The 22549-nt window shown below is 47.7% G+C and overlaps 2 protein-coding genes across 7 annotated transcripts; both read left to right on the top strand.

Moving 5' to 3' along the window:
* The first annotated feature begins 329 nt into the window (after nucleotides 1-329).
* On the top strand, nucleotides 330-9155 carry ilkap (integrin-linked kinase-associated serine/threonine phosphatase). 4 transcript variants are annotated; one of them, XM_036131525.1, is made up of 10 exons: nucleotides 330-634; nucleotides 1075-1215; nucleotides 1388-1505; nucleotides 1707-1813; nucleotides 1889-1982; nucleotides 2077-2164; nucleotides 7192-7325; nucleotides 7405-7524; nucleotides 8765-8846; nucleotides 8939-9155. In XM_036131525.1, exons 1-10 carry the CDS (start codon nucleotides 592-594, stop codon nucleotides 9077-9079), a joined length of 1068 nt encoding a protein of 355 aa, XP_035987418.1. In that variant the 5' UTR covers nucleotides 330-591; the 3' UTR covers nucleotides 9080-9155. The 4 variants fall into 4 exon arrangements, with proteins under 4 accessions (XP_035987418.1, XP_035987417.1, XP_021164570.2 ...); XM_021308895.2 differs by lacking the exon at nucleotides 330-634 and having other exon boundaries at nucleotides 1095-1238; XM_021308896.2 differs by lacking the exon at nucleotides 330-634 and having other exon boundaries at nucleotides 1143-1202.
* Nucleotides 9156-9884: 729 nt separating this feature from the next.
* On the top strand, nucleotides 9885-21540 carry zgc:162872 (BAR_ACAPs and ArfGap_ACAP domain-containing protein). 3 transcript variants are annotated; one of them, XM_036131517.1, is made up of 21 exons: nucleotides 9886-10360; nucleotides 12162-12219; nucleotides 13143-13262; nucleotides 13399-13452; nucleotides 13533-13588; nucleotides 13680-13863; nucleotides 15608-15652; nucleotides 15733-15828; nucleotides 15908-15982; nucleotides 16467-16570; nucleotides 16642-16693; nucleotides 17248-17348; nucleotides 17627-17935; nucleotides 18013-18082; nucleotides 18682-18776; nucleotides 18866-18942; nucleotides 19023-19174; nucleotides 20212-20321; nucleotides 20397-20507; nucleotides 20672-20733; nucleotides 20827-21540. In XM_036131517.1, the coding sequence occupies exons 1-21, from the start codon at nucleotides 10308-10310 to the stop codon at nucleotides 21006-21008; spliced, it is 2166 nt and encodes a 721-aa protein (XP_035987410.1). In that variant the 5' UTR covers nucleotides 9886-10307; the 3' UTR covers nucleotides 21009-21540. The 3 variants fall into 3 exon arrangements, 2 of the variants coding, with proteins under 2 accessions (XP_035987410.1, XP_035987409.1); XM_036131516.1 differs by having other exon boundaries at nucleotides 9888-10360; nucleotides 13533-13591; XR_004929412.1 differs by lacking the exon at nucleotides 20827-21540 and having other exon boundaries at nucleotides 9885-10360; nucleotides 13533-13591; nucleotides 20401-20507.
* The last annotated feature ends 1009 nt before the right edge of the window (nucleotides 21541-22549 follow it).

The following is a 22549-nucleotide window of genomic DNA, read 5'->3' as shown; positions in this document are numbered from 1 at the left end:
TTTGTCAGATTAATTTTATTGAAAGTCTAATTTCCCATTTAATTAAATATTTGTTGTTGAGGGAGCTGACTGCTAAACGTGTTTGAGTTTTATTTTGGAAGAACCTCCTCAAAATGAGTATTTTTTTTCCAGAATAAAAGAATGTTAAATGTCCATGCTTTTATTTTGAAAGGGTACTGTATGTGTGATTTGAAGGAAAATTCTTCAATTAAATAAGCTTTTATTTTAAAAGGAACTAATATAAATAAATTCAGATCACCAAATGACATATTTATGTTGTATGCTTTTATTTTTTAAATAGACGGCCAGAACCACACCCGCTTTTGTTTTGAAATGAATGACCGGAAACGTGTGTTAGCTCCTGCTAGCTTTATGCTAACCGCTCAGTTTGATCTGCAGACTGACGCTGCGGCAGATCCAGACGAACCCGTCCTGCTGTGCGCCATTTAACCGTCGGAACCGGTATAAACCGGACTTTGGGTTAACCTGCTCGTGGACCGAGTCAGAACTCTCACGCGCACACTCACACAGCGGCACCGAACTGAAGGTTAGCTGTTAGCCTGTTAGCCGTGGGGCTAATCCAGGGGAAGAATGGACCTGTTCGACGACCTGCCAGAACCGACACAGACTTCCGGTGAGTCCACAGTGACCGAGACCGTTAGCTGCTCAGATACGGGGCGATGTGGACCCAGAACCAGATCGGGTTCTGCTGAACCTGATGAAGAGATGCAATATCTGCAGAGCAGGAGCGGAAGTGCTGCGGGCTCAGAACCAGAACCAGGCTGGGTTCTGCTGAATTAACACCCCTGATGCTGCAGCAGCAGAAATAAAATGATTGTTACCAACAGAACCAAACTGGGTTCAGCTGAAGCAGAAAGCAGCGATGGTTCTGCAGAATTAGAAACACCAGCAGATAAACATGGACCATGTGGGTCCAAACCCAGACTCCTTCCCTCCAGAACCGGCTTAAAACCGCCGCCTGGACAGCTTCATGGTGAAGGAAGGAGATCGTGGTTTTTAGGTAACGGATCCAAAACCATGTTCTTGTCTTTAAAACGTCTATTCGGTCTCCAGCTCCATCAGCCGGTTCCGTCACGGTTCCGCCGCCGCGGACCGCGGAGGAGGAAGAGGAGGAGGCCAGAAGGTTAAAACGGAGGCAAGAGGAGGAAGAGGAGGAGGAGACGAAGGATGCCATCAAGAAAGTTTGTAGAGAAGGTTTTCAGCTGTTCCAGCACAATGTTTGTTTTCCTCCTTTGCTCTCACCAACGCCGCCAGACGAGTAGACGAGGCGAGGCAGCAGCCGGACCCACTCTGTCTGTCCCCCTGTCCCTGTCCCCTGTCCCTGTCCCCCTGTCCCTGTCCCCTGTCCCTGTCCCTGTCCCTGCAGGTCTGCCCAGGCTCAAGGGCTACGTGGCAGCGAGGCGGGGGGAGCGAGACGAGATGCAGGACGCCCACGTTCTGCTGCCCGACATGAGCAGCTGCCTGTCGTCGCTGCCGGGACACGTGTAAGATCCCCCGCCTGGTTCTGGTCCTCACGGTCCAGGTCCAAACTGCCGACCCGTTCTGGAGTCTGTAAACTTTGGAATGTTCTAGATCTCTGGTTCTCCAGGGTTTCTAACGGTCCTTCTGTTATCAGAGAAATAACAGCGTCTCCTCGGCTGTCCTGCTCTGAGGTTCTGTCTCTTTTGGGTCCGTTTGTCCCGCAGGTCTCGCGTCTCGTATTTCGCCGTGTTCGACGGTCACGGCGGCGCTCGGGCGTCTCGATTCGCCGCTGAGAACCTTCACCTGAACCTGGCCAAGAGGTTCCCCACAGGTGGGTCTGGACCCCGCTGGGAAGCCGGTTCCGCTGCCGTGGAGCTGCAGGACTGAAGAGATGTTTCTGTTTCAGGGTACAACGAGAATCTGGACAGGCTGCTGAAGAAGTGTCTCCTGGACACGTTCCGGCAGACAGACGAAGACTTCCTGAAGAAAGCGTCCAGCCAGTAAGATCAGCCTGGTTCTGAGGCGGAACCGCAGAGAACCGCAGAGACGTGCAGCAGCCTCAGAGCTGAGCAGTAATCCCGTTTCTCTGAACAGGAAGCCGGCCTGGAAGGACGGTTCTACGGCCACCTGTGTTCTGGTGGTGGACGACACGGTGTACGCTGCCAGCCTGGGGGACAGCAGGGTGAGACTTTACTGTCCGTAGGTAACGTTACAGCAGAGACGACATAAATCACATGTGGGGTTCTCCAAGGTTCCATCCTGGGTTCCTCCTGTTCTAGATCTACATGCTCCTCTAGCTCAGATCATAAACATCATCAGCTACCATCACTATGCAGACGACACACAGCTCTACATCACCATGTCACCAGGTGACTATGAACATGGACCCGGTTCTGAAGTCCTCACTAAGACTAAGAACGTAGAGAACATGAACCCGGTTCTGAAGTCCTCACTAAGACTAAGAACGTAGAGAACATGGACCCGGTTCTGAAGTCCTCACTAAGACTAAGAACGTACAGAACATGGACCCGGTTCTGAAGTCCTTCCATTAAGACTAAGAACGTAGAGAACATGGACCCGGTTCTGAAGTCCTCTCTAAGACTAAGAACGTAGAGAGCATGGACCCGGTTCTGAAGTCCTTCCACTAAGACTAAGAACGTAGAGAACATGGACCCGGTTCTGAAGTCCTCACTAAGACTAAGAACGTAGAGAACATGGACCCGGTTCTGAAGTCCTCTCTAAGACTAAGAACGTAGAGAACATGGACCCGGTTCTGAAGTCCTCACTAAGACTAAGAACGTAGAGAACATGGACCAGGTTCTGAAGTCCTCACTAAGACTAAGAACGTAGAGAACATGGACCCGGTTCTGAAGTCCTCACTAAGACTAAGAACGTAGAGAACATGGACCCGGTTCTGAAGTCCTTCCACTAAGACTAAGAACGTAGAGAACATGGACCCGGTTCTGAAGTCCTTCCACTAAGACTAAGAACGTAGAGAACACGGACCCGGTTCTGAAGTCCTTCCACTAAGACTAAGAACGTAGAGAACATGGACCCGGTTCTGAAGTCCTTCCACTAAGACTAAGAACGTAGAGAACATGGACCCGGTTCTGAAGTCCTCACTAAGACTAAGAACGTAGAGAACATGGACCCGGTTCTGAAGTCCTCACTAAGACTAAGAACGTAGAGAACATGGACCCGGTTCTGAAGTCCTCACTAAGACTAAGAACGTAGAGAACATGGACCCGGTTCTGAAGTCCTCACTTAGACTAAGAACGTAGAGAACATAGACCCGGTTCTGAAGTCCTCACTAAGACTAAGAACATAGAGAACATGGACCCGGTTCTGAAGTCCTCACTATGACTAAGAACGTAGAAAACATGGACCCGGTTCTGAAGTCCTCACTAAGACTAAGAACGTAGAGAACATGGACCCGGTTCTGAAGTCCTTCCACTAAGACTAAGAACGTAGAGAACATGGACCCGGTTCTGAAGTCCTCACTAAGACTAAGAACGTAGAGAACATGGACCCGGTTCTGAAGTCCTTCCACTAAGACTAAGAACGTAGAGAACATGGACCCGGTTCTGAAGTCCTTCCACTAAGACTAAGAACGTAGAGAACATGGACCCGGTTCTGAAGTCCTCACTAAGACTAAGAACGTAGAGAACATGGACCCGGTTCTGAAGTCCTTCCACTAAGACTAAGAACGTAGAGAACATGGACCCGGTTCTGAAGTCCTCACTAAGACTAAGAACGTAGAGAACATGGACCCGGTTCTGAAGTCCTTCCACTAAGACTAAGAACGTAGAGAACATGGACCCGGTTCTGAAGTCCTCACTAAGACTAAGAACGTAGAGAACATGGACCCGGTTCTGAAGTCCTTCCACTAAGACTAAGAACGTAGAGAACATGGACCCGGTTCTGAAGTCCTTCCACTAAGACTAAGAACGTAGAGAACATGGACCCGGTTCTGAAGTCCTCACTAAGACTAAGAACGTAGAGAACATGGACCCGGTTCTGAAGTCCTTCCACTAAGACTAAGAACGTAGAGAACATGGACCCGGTTCTGAAGTCCTTCCACTAAGACTAAGAACGTAGAGAACATGGACCCGGTTCTGAAGTCCTCACTAAGACTAAGAACGTAGAGAACATGGACCCGGTTCTGAAGTCCTTCCACTAAGACTAAGAACGTAGAGAACATGGACCCGGTTCTGAAGTCCTCACTAAGACTAAGAACGTAGAGAACATGGACCCGGTTCTGAAGTCCTTCCACTAAGACTAAGAACGTAGAGAACATGGACCCGGTTCTGAAGTCCTTCCACTAAGACTAAGAACGTAGAGAACATGGACCCGGTTCTGAAGTCCTCACTAAGACTAAGAACGTAGAGAACATGGACCCGGTTCTGAAGTCCTTCCACTAAGACTAAGAACGTAGAGAACATGGACCCGGTTCTGAAGTCCTCACTAAGACTAAGAACGTAGAGAACATGGACCCGGTTCTGAAGTCCTTCCACTAAGACTAAGAACGTAGAGAACATGGACCCGGTTCTGAAGTCCTCACTAAGACTAAGAACGTAGAGAACATGGACCCGGTTCTGAAGTCCTCACTAAGACTAAGAACGTAGAGGACATGGACCCGGTTCTGAAGTCCTTCCACTAAGACTAAGAACGTAGAGAACATGGACCCGGTTCTGAAGTCCTTCCACTAAGACTAAGAACATAGAGAACATGGACCCGGTTCTGAAGTCCTTCCACTAAGACTAAGAACGTAGAGAACATGGACCCGGTTCTGAAGTCCTCACTAAGACTAAGAACGTAGAGAACATGGACCCGGTTCTGAAGTCCTCACTAAGACTAAGAACGTAGAGGACATGGACCCGGTTCTGAAGTCCTTCCACTAAGACTAAGAACGTAGAGAACATGGACCCGGTTCTGAAGTCCTCACTAAGACTAAGAACGTAGAGAACATGGACCCGGTTCTGAAGTCCTTCCACTAAGACTAAGAACGTAGAGAACATGGACCCGGTTCTGAAGTCCTCACTAAGACTAAGAACGTATAGAACATGGACCCGGTTCTGAAGTCCTCACTAAGACTAAGAACGTAGAGGACATGGACCCGGTTCTGAAGTCCTCACTAAGACTAAGAACGTAGAGGACATGGACCCGGTTCTGAAGTCCTCACTAAGACTAAGAACGTAGAGAACATGGACCCGGTTCTGAAGTCCTCACTAAGACTAAGAACGTATAGAACATGGACCCGGTTCTGAAGTCCTCACTAAGACTAAGAACGTAGAGAACATGGACCCGGTTCTGAAGTCCTCACTAAGACTAAGAACGTAGAGAACATGGACCCGGTTCTGAAGTCCTCACTAAGACTAAGAACGTAGAGAACATGGACCCGGTTCTGAAGTCCTCACTAAGACTAAGAACGTAGAGAACATGGACCTGGTTCTGAAGTCCTTCCACTAAGACTAAGAACGTAGAGGACATGGACCCGGTTCTGAAGTCCTCACTAAGACTAAGAACGTAGAGAACATGGACCCGGTTCTGAAGTCCTCACTAAGACTAAGAACGTAGAGAACATGGACCCGGTTCTGAAGTCCTCACTAAGACTAAGAACGTAGAGAACATGGACCCGGTTCTGAAGTCCTCACTAAGACTAAGAACGTAGAGAACATGGACCCGGTTCTGAAGTCCTCACTAAGACTAAGAACGTAGAGAACATGGACCCGGTTCTAAAGTCTTCACTAAGACTAAGAACGTAGAGAACATGGACCCGGTTCTAAAGTCTTCACTAAGACTAAGAACGTAGAGAACATGGAGCCGGTTCTGAAGTCCTCACTAAGACTAAGAACGTAGAGAACATGGAGCCGGTTCTGAAGTCCTCACTAAGACTAAGAACGTAGAGAACATGGACCCGGTTCTAAAGTCTTCACTAAGACTAAGAACGTAGAGAACATGGAGCCGGTTCTGAAGTCCTCATTAAGACTAAGAACGTAGAGAACATGGACCCGGTTCTGAAGTCCTCACTAAGACTAAGAACGTAGAGAACATGGACCCGGTTCTGAAGTCCTCACTAAGACTAAGAACGTAGAGAACATGGACCCGGTTCTGAAGTCCTCACTAAGACTAAGAACGTAGAGAACATGGACCCGGTTCTGAAGTCCTTCCACTAAGACTAAGAACGTAGAGAACATGGACCCGGTTCTGAAGTCCTTCCACTAAGACTAAGAACGTAGAGAACATGGACCCGGTTCTGAAGTCCTTCCACTAAGACTAAGAACGTAGAGAACACGGACCCGGTTCTGAAGTCCTTCCACTAAGACTAAGAACGTAGAGAACACGGACCCGGTTCTGAAGTCCTTCCACTAAGACTAAGAACGTAGAGAACATGGACCCGGTTCTGAAGTCCTCACTAAGACTAAGAACGTAGAGAACATGGACCCGGTTCTGAAGTCCTCACTAAGACTAAGAACGTAGAGAACATGGACCCGGTTCTGAAGTCCTCACTAAGACTAAGAACGTAGAGAACATGGACCCCGTTCTGAAGTCCTCACTAAGACTAAGAACGTAGAGAACATGGACCCGGTTCTGAAGTCCTCACTAAGACTAAGAACGTAGAGAACATGGACCCCGTTCTGAAGTCCTCACTAAGACTAAGAACGTAGAGAACATGGACCCGGTTCTGAAGTCCTCACTGAGACTAAGAACGTAGAGAACATGGACCCGGTTCTGAAGTCCTCACTAAGACTAAGAACTTAGAGAACATGGACCCCGTTCTGAAGTCCTCACTAAGACTAAGAACGTAGAGAACATGGACCCGGTTCTGAAGTCCTCACTATGACTAAGAACGTAGAGAACATGGACCCCGTTCTGAAGTCCTCACTAAGACTAAGAACGTAGAGAACATGGACCCGGTTCTGAAGTCCTCACTAAGACTAAGAACGTAGAGAACATGGACCCGGTTCTGAAGTCCTCACTAAGACTAAGAACGTAGAGAACATGGAGCTACCCTTAAATGTTAATGTTTTAGTTTCTAGTCCAACTCTGACCTGCTACTATGTTCTCTGCTATGTTCTTGCTTCTGTAATGTTTTATTTCCTCGTTTCCTGTTCAGCACTTTGAATCGTCTCATTACTGTAAAGTGCTTTATAAATAAACGTGCCTGTCCAGCAGGGTGATATGCGCAGTTTGGCTGTGTGTGCGCAGGCGGTTCTGTGTCGGCTGGAGGCGGCGGTCGCAGACGGGCAGAAGAAGTCGGTCACTCTGGCTCTCAGTAAGGAACACAACCCGACCATCTATGAGGAGCGGATGAGGATCCAGAGAGCGGGAGGCACCGTCAGGTGGGTCACCGCCCAGGAACACCTGGAGTCCTGTCCTCGTCCAGCTAAAACCTGCGGGTGTCTCTCTGGTGTCTCACAGGGACGGGCGTGTGCTCGGCGTCCTCGAGGTGTCCCGGTCCATCGGAGACGGTCAGTACAAACGCTGCGGAGTTATTTCAACGCCCGACGTGAGGAGGTGTCAGCTCACAGCCAATGACAGGCAAGAACAGCTGCAGAGGTTCTCCGCTCAGAGTCCCTGACAGCCGGGTGGGCAGGAGGCGGCCATGACGGGTTAACGGCACATGAGAGAGGAAGAGGAGCCCACAGCATCACTCTTCATCAGACAGGCAGAGAGAATCATTAAAAACCTAAACCTGACAAGACTTACAGCTCACAACAAACTGAGCCGTTTGTCCTGGACCCTCAGAACCAGAACCACATGTAAACCTTGATATTTCAGCACCGGGACCGCTGCTGTTAATCAGTTAATATGTCCTCTAAAGACACATAAAGAAATCTAAATCATCTGGAAGGTGGACATTATGTCCAACACAGCGCCCCCTTCAGCACTATAACAATTAATCAAATATGTAAAATGAAGCCATGATAATTTTACCAAGTTATGAGTTCAATTCCAAAGGGAAAAGCTTATAAAACGTCTTGCATTTATTAACTGTTGGTGTTATTTGTTATTCAAGGGAAAACGTAGCAGACAATCATGTCTAACTTAACGGTGCATTTAGTAGCTGAAGATTTTTTTGTTCTATATGTTTGTATAAATTAAAGTGGCTCATATTTTGGGAAAAAGTTTCTCCTCTTTCCAATATTTTCCTAAACATAGATTCAGTGTCGCTTCATGGAAGCCCCGAAGGGTTCGTTAGCAAAGTAAAATTTAAATTCAAATTAATCAATTAAATCGTTTATCGCCCAGCCTTGATAGATTTATTTTATTGCCAATTCACAACATTTCACCTCATCCAGGTTGGTGAGAAAGTTTCCTCTCTAAGGAAACCCAGCAGGTTGCATCAAGTCTCTCCAAGCAGCATTCACTCCTCCTGAAAGAGCGTAGAGCCACAGTGGACAGTCGTCTGCATTGTTGATGGCTTTGCAGCAATCCCTCATACTGAGCATGCATGAAGCGACAGTGGAGAGGAAAACTCCCCTTTAACAGGGAGGAGAACCTCCAGCAGAACCAGAACCAGGCTCAGTGTGAACGCTCATCTTTGCAGCAATCCCTCATACTGAGCATGCATGAAGCGACAGTGGAGAGGACCAAAGAAAAGCAATTGACAGATAAAACGATCAGCTGGAGGTCGGCGTAGAGATGTGGGCATGAACTGGTCTCTGAAAACCGTCTGCTGCCTCCTGTCACCATCCAGATCATGTTCCTAGCTCTAAACACCAGGAAGGTGTCCCTGGTCACATGAGCTGCCATTGACAGGTGCTGTGTTTGTCTGCAGGTTCATCCTCCTGGCCTGTGACGGTTTGTTCAAAGTGTTTTCAGCCGATGAAGCCGTCAAGTTTGTGCTCAGTGTCCTCCAGGTGTCGTCTTCTTTTCAAAGCTGTAAATCTGCTCTGATGGGACTCTGTTGTGACAGGAAGTGGATTTTTTAAGCACCTCTCTCCTCCTGCAGGAGGCCAGCGTGGAGCAGAGGGAGGATGTGACGGAGGAGGAGCTTCGTTTTGAGGCTGCGTGTCAGCAGTTAGCCAGCGAGGCGGTGAAGCGAGGCTGCGCCGACAACGTCACCGTCATCCTGGTTTCCATCTGCCACTGAGCGCGCTCAGAAGCGTCGTCATCGCCCCGATACGTCTGCATGTCTCCTTTGGTTTATAATAAAATCTTTTTCTTTATCTCTTCGTGTGTTTCACATTTCCTGTGAGGGTTCTATCAGCTCAGATGAAGCGTTTGGGGATGTTCCAATAAGGGTTTAGGTATTAAAGTTTATCTACTGGGTATATGTTGAAATCATTTCATTTGAAAGACATGTAGAAAACCTAGTTAAGAATTACAAGGATATTAAGAGCACATAAAAAATAAAAAGATTAGATGAAAAGATAAATAATTTTCTGAGATGAGCCAGTTAAAAAAAATCCTGAAAAGATTTTAAGCTCAAGAAAGATGGATATATACAGTATTTCATGTATTTTTTTGTCTTGTTGCTTTTAATACTCTTATCCTGGAGCACCATGATATTTCAAAATGCAAAGTGCAATTACAAATATAATTTATTATTTCATGTGATACTGCATGATGAAACAGGTAAATCAAAACATGGAAGAAAACTTTGGTATAAAATAATACAGTTCATAGAGTTCAAACTTATTGAAATCCTTCATGATTTAATAAAAGTTACAGTAAAACAAGATTTAGGAATATTTTGAATAATTAATTCCAAAAAAAGGTAAAAAAAAAAAAAAAAAAAAAAAGCAACTGGACTTGTTTTCCGTAATTGAATAAGTAATTATTTGCATTAAATATCAGGATATAGATGAAATATAAGAATATATGAAATATTGATTTGATTTGGTATGATTAACTCTTGAAATTTGTCTTGTAAATTTACATAAGAAAAAGTATTTAAATTATAGAAGCGTTTCTGAATTATATTATGAATTTAATTAGTTTTCTCGCGTTACCGGCGCGCAGTGGGTGCAGTTCCACTCCCCGCCGCGGGGCGTCGCGCTTTCTCCGGTTTCTCCAGCTGAGCCGACACTAAACAAACCGGGTTCTGTGACGGGAGCGCAGCTGTCACGGGAATAAAACAACCGAAACGCGATATAGCTCCGGTATTATCCTTACCGAGCGGGTATGCAGGTCGTACCGGGATCTCCGGACGGTTTAGTGCGGGTCTGTGTGCACGGAGTGTAATTTTAAAGAAACGAATCACCGGAAACGAGCGGAGTCTGCAGCGGAGCTAACATGCTAACTGATGACTAACGGTTAGGATGTTGACTAAACTTTATTGAAACTCGGGGAGGTTACCCGGAAGCCTGCGTGACGTCATGGAACCCCTGTTAGACTTTGAGGAGTGCATCAAGGACTCACCTGAGTTCAGGTAACTTCTGGTTTTATTCAGTCCGATGTTACAGATAAATTAGGTTAATTCAGGTGTCGGACTCAAGATGATGACCAGCACACCTGACAGGTAAGAGCTGCAGTCTGAGGCGCCGCTGATAAAAACCCAGCGTGGAGTTTTTATATCAGCGGAGACGGTAGGAAATGTTCCGTAACGGATTCGGATGGATGTCAGATAACCAGGTGGGTGTCAGGATCAGGGTGGAAAATAGAAGTAGATCAGGTGAAGGAGGCGGGATTCCGGTCCGGATGATGTGGTTCTGGTGGTGTGTTTATTAGATGAGCTCATCTGGAAAAGGTTGGAAAGCTCTCTGGTAATAAAGTTAAAAATCTTGGTGTTGTTTTCGACCAAGACATGTCATTTAAATCCCATATTAAACAGGTTTCCAGAGTTTCCTTTTTTCACCTCAGGAATATCGCCAAAATTAGAAACATTCTGTCCAGGAGTGATGCTGAAAAACTAGTCCATGCATTTGTTACTTCAAGGCTGGACTATTGTAATTCTTTACTATCAGGAAGTCCACAAAATGCAGTTCAAAGCCTTCAGCTGATCCAAAATGCTGCAGCAAGAGTTCTGATGAAAATCAACCAGAGGGATCATATTTCTCCAATTTTAGCTTCCCTTCATTGGCTTCCTGTTAAATCAAGAATAGAATTTAAAATTCTCCTTCTAACGTATAAAGCCCTTAATAATCAAGCTCCATCATATATCAGAGCTCTGATTACCCCGTATGTTCCTAACAGAGCACTTCGCTCTCAGACTGCAGGTCTGCTGGTGGTTCCTAGAGTCTCTAAAAGTAGAATGGGAGGCAGATCCTTTAGCTATCAGGCTCCTCTCCTGTGGAACCAACTCCCAGTTTTGGTCCGTGAGGCAGACACCCCGTCTACTTTTAAGACTAATGTTAAAACTTTCCTTTGTGACAAAGCTTCTAGTCAGAGTGGCTCATGTTACCCTGAGCTACCTCTATAGTTATGCTGCTATAGGCTTAGGCTGCTGGAGGACATCAGGGTCTATTTCTCACTCTGCTGAGTTCTCCTACTGCTCTCCAGTCTGCATTGCTTGTTGTTATTTTAGCTTTTAACTTTTTGTTCTCTGTCATTGTTCTCTTCATAGAAGGTACACCTGGTCTGGTGTTCTGTTAGCTGTGACATCATCAGGGGAGGCAGATCATCCACTATTACCATCTAATATATAACAGATTACTGGATCAATGTGTGCTTCTGTGCTTTCTGTGTCGTGATAAGAATTTGGATTTATCTTGTCAACGATAAATTCCAACTAGTGGAAAACACACAAAACTTATTTTTGCCGTTTTTTTCCCAGCTGTTGGTTTTTTGAAAGAATAAATAAATCCCAATAAATTAAAAAAATTAAATTTAAAGCAGTTATGTAATAATACAAAACAATCTTTATGTAACTAGTGTCCTGATGAGTCAGGTTTAAAGTTTAGTTTTAATGTTACATTTTTAAATGTTTTTTTAAGGACAGTATTTGTGCTTATTGGGCAATAATTGACTTGCTATCACAGCCACACAGTTACCTGATAATGACACAGAGAATCTGTAAATAGTCTTTTTTATCGTTATCACAACATAACCAGAATATCTTGTGATAAAATGTAAAGTCCATGTCGCCCGCCCCTCGTTGGAAGCCTGTTTTCTTTCTTTAGGAAACAGGAGAGGTGACTGGATGGTCTACAAATGTCCTCAGTGACATAAACTAATAAACGTTTAACGTCTCTTCCAAAGGCAGCTGATTCTGACTCTGTTTTCTCCTTCAGACTGACTCTGGATCAGTTTGAGGCCGATGTTTCCCTGCTGGAGACACAGCTGGAGAAGGTACGGCTCTCCCTGCTTCTACCCGAGCGTTTCTCACTGCCACCTCCTGAGCCGGCAGACAAAACCTTTAAAACTTTACCTGCTTTTATTTTCTAACATTAAACCTTCACCTGCTGCTGGAGACCCAGAGGCCTTACAAAAGTATTCACTCCCCTGGAAGAACTGTTTGCTCCATTTTATCTGCAGAACCTTCCTGAAACCTGGTGCATGTTATTTTAATGTGCAGCAAAGACCAGAGAGGCTCCAGCCAGCAGAACCCCCCCCCCCTTCTTGTTCTAACAGTCAGTAACGTCTTCTTTCTGGCCTCTCCTCCATGAAGCCCGGTTCTACGGAGCGTACGGCTGGTTCTGCTCCTCCAGGGTGACCTCTGGTCTGGGTTCTGCCTCTGATGGAGGCCCTCCTGGCCCGGTCTGGGGGTTCTGGTGGGCGGTTCTCTCTGGGCGGGTCTGTTGTGGTACCAGACGATGGAGCTGGTGGTTCTCCAGGGGAACATCAGAGATCTGCTGCACCTCTGGAGTCCTCCAGGAAAGGTTCTACTGACAGCTCATGAGAGCCTTAGATCGCACAGCTGGACTTCATTCACTGATTAGGCACTTCTGAAGGGAACGGGTCAGACCAGAACTTTCTAGAACTTTCATAGGAAAGGAGGGTGAATAAATACGCAGTTTTTGTGTCTTTTCATTCTTTTTTAATATCTATATTTTAGTCCTTTCACTAGTTTATGCAGATCAATCTCATAAAATAAAACAGAAAAACAGTGAAATTATAGGAATGAAAGCAAAAAGGTAAAAAGCCGAGGGGTGTGAATACTTTTGCCAGGCGCTGCTGAGTCTCCTCCTTCTGAGGCGATAAATCATCAAACTCATGTGCCTGCTCTTCCGTGATTGGTCCGCTCTCACGGCTGACTGTCTCCGACCAATCAGGTGATGAAGCTGTGCGGGAAGATGGTGGAGGCGGGACAAGCGTACAACGCAGCCAATCAGCTGTTCCTGGGCGGCCTGGCTGAACTCCTGTCGCAGCAGAAGAAGGAGCCGGTCATGATGGTGAGGAGCTGCAGCGCCAGGAGGGGGGGGGGGGGGGGGGGGGTCTCCTCCTCGCTGGTCAGAGGGAAGCTCTGTTCTGTCTTCTGATTGGCCGCGGCGCCTCCCTGAACCTGACTTCCTGTTTGCTTCTCCTCAGAGCTGCCTGCAGCAGTTCCAGCAGGGCCTGCAGGAGATGCTGAGCTTCCACACGGTGAGTCCTCCCGCCGTCTCCTCCTCCTCCTCTGTGACGTTGAGTCTGGGACTGAACGTCCGGTCCTCCCTGCTCCTCAGATGCTGCTGGATCAGACGCAGAGAGCCATCGTCCAGCAGCTCACCAACCTCTGCTCGCAGTGAGTCGCTCCCGTGTCCGCCGCCACGTCTCCGTGTGACGCCATTATAACCCTGGCCTGACCCCGTCCTGCCGTCCGTGTCTCTCAGGTTCCTGCCCCAGCTGGCCGACACCAGGAAGGAGTTCCTTCGGATCGGAGACGACCTGGAGACGGCGGCGGCCAAGAACGCTCAGGTGTCGCGACACAAAGCGGCCGACGCCGAGCGGGCGAGCCACCTGCTGCTCGCCACACGCAAGTGTTACCAACACTTTGCCCTGGATTACTGTCTGCAGGTACGAGCCGGGTCACACAGGGGAACCTTCCCAACATTTACATTTACGCCTGTTTCACACAGCAAGACGGCCGATTTTCAAAACCCGCGAGACGCAGACATACCGGGTCAAACGGCGAGCCAAACACCGGCAGGTTTCACTCAGGAGCGTTCAGACGGGAAATCTCAAAGTTCAGGGTAGGGATGCAAACAATGATCGGCTTACCATGAATTAATGATGTCAATTAACGCTTAATTAGATCAGTTTGTTTCATCCGATTACCTGGTAACGTCCGCTCAGTGTAGTGTGCCTCCCATCCAGCAGGGGGCGCTGTCGGTCCTTCTCTAGCGCAGCCACGCCGTCACAAAACGCTCGTTATGCGCTTCTGTTTTTAAATATAAAGCTGATAGAAAAAGACACGATGCTGAAGGTTCAGCTGATGGAAACGGATTTTATGGGTTTATTTGATTTTCACGTATTTTATCCTCTTCAGTGACGTTTTAGCTTCCTGTTTTGTTATATTTTATAAAAAGTTTAATAATATAGGCACTTGGACATTTTTTCCAACTACTTTTAGTGCTAAATCTTTTTGGTTAACAAACAGAGCTCTTTAAATTATAAAAAATTTATCGGCAGAATTATGACTGATAATAAGTCAAGATAATCACAATTATGGACAGAACTGGAAATAACTGAAAAATATTTACAAATTAAAGCACACATTAAAAAGAATATTAAAAGGATAATAATGTTTTTAATGAAATAGATATAAAAATGAAACTTTGAATGTATTGAGGTGGATAACAGACGATAAATATTCCATTTTCATGGCCAGTTTAATGATTTCAGACAGAAATGTGATGATTTCCAAGAAAGGACTCCGGAGCGCCGCGTTTAGGAGCCGCCTCCACCTCCTGGGTAGAGACCGTCACGGCGGAGTATCAGATTTCCATCAAACTTCGTAATTAGGTACGTTATTATTAAAAAAACATGCCTGAATGATTCATTTGAATGACGGGGATGCTGTATAGTTTTGCTGTTTAAACCTACCTTACATGTACAGTCCGTGAAAAATGATCAGTACGTCTTTTTATCAAGTCAAAACAAAAGTCTCTTACTCTGTTCTCAGATTGAAAACAGGTTGTCTTTTAATCAGAAAAAACCCCCGGAAATTACGCGTAAAAGCAGAAAAATATCCGCTGAAAAAGTGTTTTTCCAAACACCGATATAATGTGTGAGAAAACCAGCATAACCCAGTTTATTCAGTCAGTGTTTAATGCAGGTAGCCAGTGAGCTGTTAAAATATGTTAAAATTCAGCATGTTTAAATAAATCAGCGCTTCAAAAGATGCTTTTGATACAAGTGAAAATGGCCGCTTATCAATTAATGGTTAGTCGATCGATGAGATCAATCAACTTTATATGAACTCGTTAATCGATAATCAGGGTAAATAAAAATGGCTGCCAAGGAATAACTAGAGAGAAAACGTTACACCGTGCGCTCTGATTGGCTCGTTTGTCCTCGGGACGCGCCACACGCTGGCGTATCGGGTCAGGACGATCCAACATGCTGAACGTCCCTGATCTGAGGTCAGAGCGGTCCCGGCGGACCCGATCACTCGGAACACGCGGCAGAACATGTGGTGCGATCATTTCAGACGCGGCGCTGATCGGGCGTCGGATCAGAACTCCGGTTCCTCGTCTTGCTGTGTGAACCCGGCATGAGTTCCCTGAGGATCCAGCTCTGGTTCTGGTTTGTTTTGCAGCTCAACGCCTTTAAAACGCAGCAGAAGATGGACGTGCTGAACTCAGTGAGTCGGTTCTGCAGCGCCTGAAGTAATTCTGCTGCCAGAACACCGACCCGGTTTCTCAGCTGTGTTTCTGCTCCCAGGTCTTCTCCTTCGTCCACGCTCAGTTCACCTTCTTCCACCAAGGCTTCGACCTGCTCCGGGACCTGGAGCCCAGCATGAAGACCATGGGAGCTCAGGTTCTTACCGCCGACCCGGTTCTGGTGGTCCGTGTGTCGGGCGACCTCTGCTCAAACTGTCTGGGTGTTTGTTCCTCAGCTGTCGCAGCTTTCTGCCGACTGCGCCGCTAAAAGGAAGGAGCTGGAGAACCGACACCTGCTGGTGCAGCAGAGGGTGAGGAACCGCATCAGAACCGCATCAGAACCGCATCAGAACCGCCGCCCGTCACCTTCTGGGTCCAGTTCTGGGCATCATAAATACCCAGAGCCCTGGAAGAGTAGCGCCGGCTTAGTTTAGCGTCTAACTGGCAGAGATTCTTCTGACATCCGCAGTGTCTCTCCCCACATTTTTTTTTGTTTTTGTTTTTTTTTAGGTTTTATTTTTTTTCTACTGTGTCCTTGAGTGTAATGAAAGGCCCCTTTATTATTATTATTATTATTATTATTATTATTATTATTATTATTATTATTATTATTATTATTATTACCATCATCATCATAATATTAATAATAATAATAATGGTAGAAATAGTGATGATGATGATGATGATGATGGTGGACTGGGACCAGTAGCATCAGGTTCTGTTCTGACGGTGGTTCTCCAGCGGCTGGTTCTGGGCCACACCTGGACTCTCACGGTTCTGTTCTGGGTTCCTCAGGATGCTTCAGGTGAGCAGATGGTCGGCTCGTGTCCCGGCAGCGGTGCCGTCATCCAGGGCTACCTGTTCAAACGCTCCAGGAGGAAACCCAAGACCTGGAAGAGGTACGGACCTGCTGCTGCTGCTGGTTCTGATCCGACTCTTTGGCCGTTAACCGTGTTTCCTCTGCTTCCAGATGCTGGTTCACCATCCGAGACAATCGGCTCGTCTACAGGAAGTCCCACAAGGTCAGCTTCTCATCCGGGTCCAGAATCCTGAAATAATCCAGATTCTTTTCTCGTCGCCTTCAGGTTCTGTTTCCTGCACGTTAACTTCCAGCTCGGTTCTGGTTCAGAAACTCTTAACCTGATTAAAATCGGATCTGTAGCTCCTTCCCTGTCTTCCTGTCAGCATGTTCCCTCTACCTCTGACTCATAGACGGTTCTGCTGACTCCTTCAGAACCAGGTTCTGCTGAGCCCAGAGTTCTGATCCCTCTGGTGATTAATGTTCATCTTAAAGCTCTGATTGTGTGTGAGATCAAACATTCAGCCAATGGCGTTGCCCTCTGTTGGTCATGTGACTCTGCTGGTTCTGATCCGTTTAGCTTGCTTCCCGTGTCTTTGGGGATTAGTCCAAATGTTCCATGAACTGGTCCAGAGTCGGTACCGCCGGGCTTCATGGGATCCCAGAAGCTCAGTGGGTGGTGAACACACCTGCTGAGCTACCTGTGACCCGTCCAGACCGCCGTGGTTCTGGTCCTGAACCCGTTCCACCCGTTCTGATGGACCCGTGTCGCTGCAGGAGGACGCCGCCGTTCTGTTCGAGGACCTGCGCCTGTGTGCCGTGAAGCCCGCCGAGCATCTGGACCGGCGGTTCTGCTTCGAGCTGCTGTCCGTCCAGAGGTAAGGCGGCGCCGTGCGGATGGATGGGGGCGGGGCCAGGTCCTGGTGGGCGGGACCAGGTCCTGGGGGCGGGGCTAGCCCCTGGGGGCGGGACCAGGTCCTGGGGGGCGGGGCTAGCCCCTGGGGGCGCGGGGCCAGGCCCTGTGGGCGGGGTCAGCCCCTGGGGGCGGGGCCAGGTCATGGGGGCGGGGCTAGGCTCTGGGGGCGGGGCCATGCTCTGGGGGGCGGGGTCAGGCTCTGGGGGCGGGGCCAGGCTCTGACTCTGTGTGTGTGTGCAGGTGCTGCGCTCTGCAGGCCGACTCGGAGCCGCTGAAGCAGGCCTGGCTGGGCGCCCTGCAGGGCAGCATCGACCTGGCCTACCGAGAGAGGAGCGACGCTCGCCTCACACAGGCAGGTCCACTTCAAGACCCCGCCCCTCTGCCCTGTGCCGGCGACGCCTCCCCGCCCTCTCACCGGCCCGCGGTGCTGGCCGTGGCCCTCGGGGGCCCGGGGAACCGGCGGTGCTGCGACTGCGGAGAGGAGGAACCTCGCTGGGCCTCCGTCAACCTGGGAGTCACCGTCTGCATCCAGTGCTCCGGCATCCACAGGTGAGCCGGCAGGTAAACGGCCGATGAGACCGACGGCGGTTCTGTGACTGAGCCGTGACTCCCTCACCTGTCCGCAGGAGCCTCGGAGTTCACCTGTCCAAGATCCGCTCGCTGACGCTGGACTCCTGGGAGAACGAGCAGCTCAAGGTACGGCAGCACCACCGCTGCTACGGAAAGCAGTTTACAGCAATAATTCATGGAGAACACCACCGGGCGCCGGAGAGCCTGGAAAAAGCTAATTATTTATAAATCATATATGCCTCTATGCATAATGAAAGAAACTCGCTAAATAAATAAATAATCAAAGAAAATTAAAGTTCAAATGAGTTTAAAGGTCAGGACAAATGTGGTATTTCCAGACTTTATTCCTGTCCTGTTTAAATAAACCCAATAAATAAGTAAATTTAGCAGCATTTAAACTGAAGATCCGGTTGTGAGCCGGCGCGGTTCTCCTCCTCAGGTCTTCATGAAGGAAACAGAATTAGGTTCTACTGGTTCTCACGTTCTCTCGTTCTAAACTAGATGTAGTTTATCTTCGCTGCTGTTTTTGAAGAATAATCTGAAGGTCTGATGAAACCAGGAAGAGTTTAGCTGCTTAAATCTGAGAAACCAGATAACAGCTGTGCTGCTCTTAGCCGGCTTTTATCTGCGGTCCCTGTTAATGTAAAAGTTCTGCGTTCATCCTGGTACCAGGTTCCGTTTAACGGTCTCACCTGAAGCCGTCACATGATCTTCTTGATCTGCAGCTGCTGTGTGTTTTGGGAAACGACGTCGTGAATCGGATCTACGAGGCCAGATGTTCCGAGGACGGACGAGTCAAACCCGGACCCGACAGCCCGAGGTGAGACGCTCCTGTTTCTGCCGTTCTTCCTCCCGGAGATGATCTGTGATCCACGGAGCAGCTGGAAGACCTGCTGCTCTCCGTTTCAGGTCCGAGAAGGAGGCGTGGATCAGAGCCAAATACGTGGAGAAGAGGTTCGTGCGGCGCAGCGTCTCGGACGGCGCCCGTAAGTCCCACCGTCAGTGAAGTATCCGCCGTTTAACCCTGAGCTCCAACGGGCCTCCTTTAACCGGATCCGTGTTCCAGAGCCTCCGAAGGGGGCGGGGCTCCACCTGTACCGGGCCGCGTGTGCTGGAGACATCGTCGCCATGGCGACGGCTCTGGCCGAGGGGTCAGAGGTCAACGGCAGCGTCGCCGAGGAGGAGGGACGCACGGCGCTGATCGGCGCGGCTGTCGGGGTGAGAGCGGCGATCCGTACCGGTAGCTCGTTTACGCCAACAGAATAACGTCCAGTAGGCGATGTTTTGTTTTTCTTACTTTTTTATTCTTTGTCTTTTTTCGGGGCGGGGGTTTCTTTTTGTACATCTTTGTATTTGCGTAAATATTGCATATTCTAAAAATTAAACAACAGAATTACATAAAAATAAATTATTTTTTGTTTCTTTAATAGCAAAAATGTATCCCAGTTGTGGTTAGGGAAATAAAAATATATACACCATTTCTTAAAGTACATAAAAATCCTGCTATAAACACATATAGGAGTATAGAAACGTATTTGATTTCGAAATTCTCCAGGTTTTTTTTTAATCATTTATTTGATTTGCATATGCATTTGTGTATTTCCTATTTAATATATGTTTTTAATAATGTATGCCTTGGTTTATTTATGTGTTCTTTGTTCTATTCCCTGTTCGGTTTTTGTAAAAAAAAAAAAAAAAAAAAAAAAAAAAAGAAACAATGTGGCTGCTATAATGACGGGTGTGTGTCTTTTCTAGTTTATGATGTTTCCACCAGAGGGCGCTAAAATCTTAATCGATAATTTTAACTTTCTGATAAAACAAATTTTTAGTACGAGATTATTTGTATAACAAAATTCACCTTATTATTAAGGATGAAAATATATTTTTCCAGTCCTGTTTGAACAAATAATAAAACTAATAAAGTGCATTTAGACAATACAGATAAACGTTACGCAATAATATGTTCCCGGACTTCTGAGCATATCCGATGATGACGTCAAGAAATACAATGGAGGGAATTTAAAACGCATCAATTTCTTCCAGAAAAGTCTTCAATATTTTCTATGCAATATAGTTTAGCATTCTTTAATGATTTAAGTATAGAAATAAGTATTTTCAGTACCATAATTACATTATTTTTGGCGACCAGGAGGTTATTCTGTTCGCGTAAATGAGCTGATGGAACGGATCGGTTAGCGACTCGCAGCTCTGGTGTTTTAACGCGGCCGGGCTGCGCTTCTGTCTGCCGCCTGCAGGGGTCGCTGTCAGCCTGCGAGTTCCTGCTGCAGAACGGCGCCAACGTCAACCACCGCGACCTGAGGGGCCGCGGGGCGCTGCACGCCGCCGCCACCGCCGGTCACACCGGGTAAGCACGCCGCCACGCCCAGCCGCTCTCACGAGCCGCGACGAGCTGACGCCACGCTCTGATTGGTCCGACCAGACAGGTGTGCCTGCTGCTGAAGAGAGGAGCCAATCAGTACGCCGTAGACGAGCGAGGGCAGGACCCGCTGGCTATCGCCGTGGAGACGGCCAACGCTGACATCGTCACTCTGTGAGTCCCATTAGTCACTGATGAATAAAATGATCTTACCTGCCTGACTGCTAACACACCTGAGCTTAATGGAAGAGCTTCCCGCTGGTTCTGTTGGGCCGCAGCCTCTCGGTTCTTGTGGTCGGTGCCGGTGTGTCTGATCTGGGACTGTGGGCGTGTTTCAGGCTGCGCATGGCCCGGATGAACGAGGAGATGAGGGACTCTGAGGGCGTCTTCAGCACCACGGGTCGGTCTCCTGGCGGCGCCCTGCGCCTCGTTAACTCTGCCGCCGCCGCCGCTGAGCGCCTCGTTAACCGACGCCTCTCGTTTGGTGCCTCAGGTGACGACGAGACGTTCCAGGACATCTTCAGGGACTTCAGCGACATGGCGTCAAACGACCCGGAGAAGCTCAGCAGGAGGCTGTTCAGCCGAGGAGCCGAGGAGGAGGAGGAGGAGGAGGAGGAGGGAGGAGGAGGAGGAGGAGGAGGAAGGGGGCTCGGTGTTGGACAGACGTCTGACTGACAGAAAGGGAATCTGGTCCGTCCATGTTACCATAGCAACACGTAGGACGGCCGCATTTTATCATGTAGAAACTTTGAGTTGGACCAAAGCTGAAGTCAGGATGAAGATTCGTGTTCAGCTTCTGCCAGATTATTTATTAGGTCCGATGTTGAGGTTCTGCTCGCTGAAGGCAGATGGTTCTGCTGCGGGGACTGTCGGGTTCCCCCGTCTCTCCGGCCGGTGAAGTAGAACGAGTTTTTATCAGCGAACGGCTCGGATCGTTTCAGCAGAGCAGGTTCTGAGGAGGAGGACCGGTTCTGCTCACGGACCCGACCCGTTCAGGCATCAAACGGTTCTCATCAGGAAGTCCGGCTCGTTTCATTTTAACAGATTCCAGGAGGGTCCGGGTCGCTTTTCTGTTGACCCAGAGAACCAGAACCGACGTTTATTCATCTAATCCAGATTAATTAGGAAAGTTCTGCACTTTGTAATAATGTGGACCACAAAGCATCCTCTGCATGTCCCGGTTAATAAAGTCCGTGTTCTGCTCCGACTGGACCCAGATGCTGGTTCTGTTCCCTCTGACAGGTTAGTGGCTGAATGTCTAGATTCTTGGAAGCTTCAGGTTCTGAACGGACCTGAAGCTGCTGCAGAACTGAAAAGGTTCTGAGTCTCTGGGTCACAGCAGCATCTCCTCAAAGCTCTGTGGATGAGATGGTTCTGCAGAATATTCAGGAAACAGCTGCGAGTGTTCCCAGCAGGAAAGGTTCACCCCGAGGTCCGACTCAGAACCTGGAGGTCCGACTCAGAACCTGGAGGTCCAGTCCCAGGATTCCTGGGTTTCCACTTCTTCCAGGAGAAATACGGCAAAACCTTTCGTCTTTAATCCTGCTCCTACATTGTCTTTAAGATGACAATGCTGCTGAACAGAGACGGGAGGTCCCACTCTGACACGTTTACAGAACATTAAACTTGTGACCAGGGACCAGTTGAAGATGATCTGAGCTTTAAGAGCTGCTGGAGGAACCTTCAGAAGATCCAGGGTCCATGGTGGTCATGAAGGTAGGAGACGGTCGGCACCAATTCTCAGGTGAGTTCTGGTGCTGACGCTCAGGTAGGGCTGATATATAGAAGAATAAATATTATTTTTATTCTTTATGAGAATAAAGTCAGGAGAATGAAGCCAAAGGGATACGAAAATAAACTCATAGTACAAAAATAAAAATATTATGAATATAAAGCATGGGCGTAGGTTTGATTTCAACTTTGGTAGGGACACTACTGGTCTCAAGTTTCATTGGTTTGATGTCATTGGTCCTACGCAGTATGCATGCCCCTATTTTTTTATACTTGACGTGAGCATCAGGGGACATTTCGTTTAAAGAGAAAAGCAGCATTTTTTTCTACATTAATACAAATTTTATAAGCACTATATATATTGTATATAAATAAAAAGCTGCTCCTTAATTTGTAATTAAAATCAATTAGACATCACCTGAATCACTGAAAGGCCAGCTGCTTCACCTCCAAGCTGCCCTGCATCTTTATTACTGGATATCTGT

This window comes from Fundulus heteroclitus, unplaced genomic scaffold (genome assembly GCF_011125445.2).
Source record: "Fundulus heteroclitus isolate FHET01 unplaced genomic scaffold, MU-UCD_Fhet_4.1 scaffold_44, whole genome shotgun sequence".
NCBI lineage: Eukaryota > Metazoa > Chordata > Actinopteri > Cyprinodontiformes > Fundulidae > Fundulus > Fundulus heteroclitus.
The sequence above is the reverse complement of the archived record's forward strand: the minus strand, read 5'-3'. Positions and strand labels throughout refer to the sequence as shown.